The sequence below is a fragment of the Lycium barbarum genome, chromosome 8, assembly GCF_019175385.1.
Source record: "Lycium barbarum isolate Lr01 chromosome 8, ASM1917538v2, whole genome shotgun sequence".
Lineage (NCBI taxonomy): Eukaryota > Viridiplantae > Streptophyta > Magnoliopsida > Solanales > Solanaceae > Lycium > Lycium barbarum.
Genome location: NC_083344.1, coordinates 4,848,749 through 4,854,227, shown reverse-complemented (window position 1 = coordinate 4,854,227; position 5,479 = coordinate 4,848,749). Strand labels below are relative to the sequence as shown.

The window sequence follows — 5,479 nt, the reverse complement described above, 5'->3', positions numbered from 1 at the left end:
CATACATGTTGACAGATGTCAAGCTGACTAGGCATGCATGTATGACACGTGTCATGTCCAGAGACATGAATACATGACATATGTCCTGCAATGACGTCACCTCTCTAGATACTTATTGGCTTAATATATAGGTAGCTCCTTAAATTTGTTAGAATATTTCATTGAGACACTCGAACTAATTCATGTTTCAAGTAAATACCTCAACTCCTAATATAATGTTTCAATTAGACACTTTCGGTTCAAATTGTGAAAATTTATTTTTGTATGTTTTCATTTGTCTATTAGGTATTTAAGTTAAACACACAAAATATGTCAATCTCCTTTAATTACACGCATTCGTCTTAATAAGCCGTAAGAGCCCAGTCAACTCATTTTATTGGTACAGGTTTAAGTGTTGTATTGTTGTTTCTTCTTCTTTTTCTTTTCTCTTTTTCCTATTTATTTGACTACCAACCTTGAGATTGAAGAGCTATTTAAGTTTACAACTTGACACAAGAAAAGAAAAAAAAAATGAAAACAAAAGGAAAAAAAGAAGAAGAAAGAAAACCTCAAGCGCTGACTAGTACATAAAAATATTTCCATCCAAGAAGTTATTTTCAATAACAGAACAGGGACATTACTTTAATAATTTCATTGAAACTAATTAATGAGCCATGTGATGATGACTTGGTAATATAGACAGCGTCTGGCTACATTAGTTATGTCGATCAATGATTACTTTTAATATAACAAATATATAGATTTAAACATACACGCTAATTGCTAAGATCATTCTTCAAATATAGGTGGTATTCTTGAATGATACAGAAACTTATTATTTGACTTACATGAACACATATTAGAGTCGTATTAAACTGATCATGTTAATTAGTTTTATATGAATATTTCTTTTTTGTATTTTTCCATACTAGGCAAAAAGGATCATTTAACAATCTGAACACCATAGGCCCCAATATGAACGCTTTGACCTTCTAAATACATTTTTTCATAAGAGTAGTTAATTTGTAAGAAGTATATCATGAATTGATTTCCTTTTTTTATTTGGGGCAAGGGGTTCTTGAGTTGGTTAGTCCTGGATTTTATTAAGAACAACTGGTACAATAGAACTATATTACTACACTAGAATTTTTAAGGATTTGTATTCCCATTCAATATTCGGTATCTAATTCGAATTCTTACCACATAAGACCCGTTAAAAGGGAAGTATTTCTTACTAGGAATTTCTTTATTCTTATAATTCAAATCCAATCGAAACTTGTAGTCAAGGGATGGAGTATTTTGTCCGTCCCATTATACTCGTTGGTGTCAAATAATTAAGAGAAAGACAAAACTGAATTTATAAAAGTGACTCCGTCAAGGCGTCAACCATTATGATAAACCAAATTCATTGCAAGAAAACCAACCACTTAGTTTGCAAACAAATACTTTTTTATTTCATTTTATTTGACGATATTATATTTAAAAATTCAAAAAAAAAAAAAAAGTCCATTAAATGCAATCAGGCATGAAGTTGTGGTTATTTCTGATCTGATTTTGTATCTCAAACAGAGACAAGTTGGAGAATCACTCTATTTTTTTGTCTTGTTTATATGGTACCATCCTTTTTGTATGTACGCAAAAGCAGTATATATACTTTAATTAGCTTCTTATTTAATGGCACAGACTTGCATGTACGCAAAATCAGTACATAGACTTTAATTTATCTGCAGTCAAAGGCAAATGCCAGCTTCCCACATGTGCACTGACCTATTTTTCTTGAATTATGGGTGTTTTTCTATGTGAAATCGGAAATGACTAAACGTAAAACAAGGATACATAACTTACATATATGGGCAATGCAATGAAATGTTTTCATAACATAAGTTGAGAATGAGTCGTCTAACCTATTGTAAATGAGTTAATGGTAAAAACACACATAAATTATCACTTTCTTGAGAGTTTTATATCTCAATTATTCATTATTCCTTTTACCTATTTAAATTAGTTATCACTCCTTTTGTATTGAAACACACATTGATACTGGGTTGACCTTCACATGCTTGTTGTCGGTTGATTTTAAATATTTGACAAACTTAGAATCGAGGTGTGTTTTAATACAAAGGGAGTAATAGTTTAGGTAGGTAAAGAAAACTATAGATAATTGAGGTATGAAACTTGCGAATAAGTGATAGTTTAAATGTGTTTTTGACCATTTTTGTTATGTATAAGCACTTGTAATTACTTTTTAAAGTAATTCAATTGGATAAATACTTATCAATAAATAAAAGTTAAACTCGCACAAAAAAAAAAAAAAACCATCAAAACTTAGATTTGAGAAAAAACACTAAAACTTTGCTAAGATTCAAATCTGAACTCATATTTTTAACTATAATTTGCTCAGTGCTAAGAACTTGATAGGTTAGATTTAAAAAATCTAAGTTCTAGATCCGTCTCTTACTAATTTGAGCCGTTATTGCTGGCAAAACCCTAATGAAACTAGGGTTGGCTTTTCTTTCAAAAACTTGCAGGAAATTCCTCTTTAAGATAAAAGAAACATGTCTATGTGAAGAGTTGGTAACAACTAAAACTTAACCAGGAAAAGCAGTTAACACAAGTATATGTTCTCAAAAGAAATCATTCATCAATATATATATCAGATAATCATTTCCACTAGAACTATAGATGAAGTGGTTGAACTCGTATATAACATTCTTACACGTAGGTACGTGACTTAAAATTTGAAGTATTCAATTCATTTTTTACCTCTCTAAAGCAAACTACAATAACAATTCAAAGGTGGATCTAGAAGAGTTTCCCTATGTTCAATTGAACTCACAAGTTTCAATTCGAACTAATGTATACATATAGTAAAATCACACTAATTTTGCATTCATTGATTCTAAATCTTGAATTCGACTTTGTATTACTCATCAAATAATTAAACTAGTCAAAATAGGGTATATTATTGTTTGGGATGGCAATTAAGTTGGCGCCACTGGAGGAGTCACATACAAAGATGAGCTGGAGAAGGAGAAGAAAAAGAAGAGACAACAACGTCCGAAATAGGACTATGAATTTAATTGAACTCACAAATTTCAGTTCAAACTACGTATACATAGAATAAACTTACATTAGTTCTGAATTCAGTGACTCTAAATTTTGAATTCGACTCTGTATCAATCCCATAAACTAGTCAAAATAGGGTATATTATTGTTGGGGATGACACTAAAGTTGACTTCACTAGAAGGAGAAGAACAAGAAGAGACAATAACACCCAAAGACTCCTGGGGTGGCGGAGGCAGCCGCGGTGGATGGGTGGGAGTGGAAGGAGCTTGTGGAAGCTCAGCCACGTTCACGGTGGAGCCGCCGGCGGTGGAAACCAAAGCAGCATGAGTGGTAGAAGCAATAAGACTATTTGTTGCTTCTCTATATTTATATCTCAAAATCTCAGCCCTTGTTGCATTAAGCTCAGCTTGTAAAGATTGAACTTGTTGATTTAAAGCTGAAATTGCACCCATGCATCCATACACTGGATCCCTTAGCCTCACATTTGCTTCATATACCAAACTATTTGTTGCATCTGCTCTTTGACTTTCTGGTACTTCCTACACATTTGTCCACAAAAGCAACGGATTCAACAAGCAACAGCAACAGCAACAGCATTAATAACTATGACTCGGCACAAAGCTAATCCAATGATGAATCTAATGGATATATTTTCCTCCATCTTAACCTGATTGTTTTCAATAACAATTACACCTAAGTTCAAACTTAAATGAGATCGGTAAGCAGTGGTGGATCCAAAATCTTGATCTTGTATATATGATGTAATTTTCCGACAAGGGATTCGGATGAACCCCTTGCTTCCGTAGCTCCCCCGGTTGAGTCGTATATTTTAATCTTGTAATTTTTTAGTGGCGAATCCAATAATGGGTTCTCAAGTTAGACAGAACTCAATATTTCAGGGTAAAACCCTATGTGAACGCACAAATAACAAGTAGAGACTATAGATAGACACAAAAACTAACGGAAAAAGTCAATAGGGTAGATTGTATTATTCTTTTCTCAACTCTTTGTGTTGTATTCTTGTAATTTCTATAGCGGATCCAACAATAGATATAATTCCCAGTATTTTAGGGTCAATCCTATGTACATGTATAAAAGAAAGTATAGATAGAAGTTAGAATCCATTTGTTTAACTCAGAATCCATAACGTCTAAATTATACTGAAGCCGCCAACTGTGTTTAACATACCATGAGCAACTTAGAAACATTGCTGGCACCAAAGACTTTATGAACAGCAGCAAATTTCTGGGGTTCATGAGGGGAGAAATAAGGAGAAAAAGGACATTCCTCAGCACATTTTCTTCTCAAAAGCTTACAAGCAGCACAAGGGGTAATAGTATTCAATTTTGTGCATGAAGGCTCCAATATATGTCTCCTTCCCATAATTTGTTGCATATGTAACTTTGAAGATGCATCAATATTCTCCGTCTTTAACTTCTTCCCAATAATATCATCCAAGCTCTCCCTATCCACACACACAAAAAAAAAGACCGTATAGTATGTCTATTAGGCCTAAACAATTAAACAAATCAGGAATTAGCGACGAATAAATTCTAATTCGTCGCTAATACTATTTAGCGATAGTACATCACAAAATCTGTTAACTATGAGCAATTTCACGACAAAGTTCGTAACTAATTCGAGGAAAAAAATGAAAATGAAAAGAAGCAATTTTGTCCATGTAAATATACCTTTCTCTGAACATGTAATAACGCTCCAGTGCTTCCTTTGATAGAAAGATGGATTTGGTAGAAGAAAAATGGAGAGACAGAGAGAGAGGGAGGGGGAAGAAGTGCTTAAAAGGTAAGGCAAAGACTATAATATATGAATGAGGCCAAAAGTACGTAGGTCAATGTTCATCCACAAGATACTACCAAAATATAGCTCACCCTATCTATATCAGATCAGAGATAGAATATAGCTATGTAGAGAAGTTTTTCTCCTTCTGGTTAAATTTATGTGTCATAGTTCAATTTTCCAAAGTCAAATTTCTTAAATTTAATTATAAATTTAAATATAGAATCTTTAAGTATTTTGATTTTATATTTGAAAATTACAACAACATATCTAGTGTAACTCCACGAGTGAAATCTGAGAAGGGTAGGATATTTTAAAAATTACTTAAAAAAATATATATTTTACAATAATTAACAATTTAAAATATTCAAAACGCATAAAAAAAATAGTTGTCAAAGAAATATTTGTTTGACTCTCAAAATCCAAACCTTAGCATAGAAATTTAGATGAAGTTAGTAACAAGTTGGATAAATTTAAATATTAAAAAGAGTTTAAACTGTCATATCAATTTAATCGATTATACTGATAAATTATTACTCTATTTTTAGTTTATCATATAAAAAACAAAAGTGAATTTAAGTTCATTTTTTTTTGCTCAGATTGCCCTTCTTTTGGGGTGGTCTTTAATTTTTGTCC

At 32.0% G+C, this 5,479-nt stretch overlaps 1 protein-coding gene across 1 annotated transcript; it reads right to left on the bottom strand.

Moving 5' to 3' along the window:
• Positions 1-3,035: 3,035 nt before the first annotated feature.
• LOC132605777 (LOB domain-containing protein 15-like) lies at positions 3,036-4,911 on the bottom strand. The gene is made up of 3 exons (XM_060319011.1): positions 4,738-4,911; positions 4,235-4,511; positions 3,036-3,585 (listed from the first exon to the last, which is right to left on the bottom strand). The coding sequence occupies exons 1-3, from the start codon at positions 4,749-4,751 to the stop codon at positions 3,169-3,171; spliced, it is 708 nt and encodes a 235-aa protein (XP_060174994.1). The 5' UTR covers positions 4,752-4,911; the 3' UTR covers positions 3,036-3,168.
• Positions 4,912-5,479: the final 568 nt, after the last annotated feature.

Coding starts and splice junctions, on each gene's coding strand:
- LOC132605777 (XM_060319011.1), bottom strand. Junction 3,586..4,234: donor ATGTTTCTAAGTTGCTCATG/GTATGTTAAACA, acceptor ACAAATGTGTAG/GAAGTACCAGAAAGTCAAAG.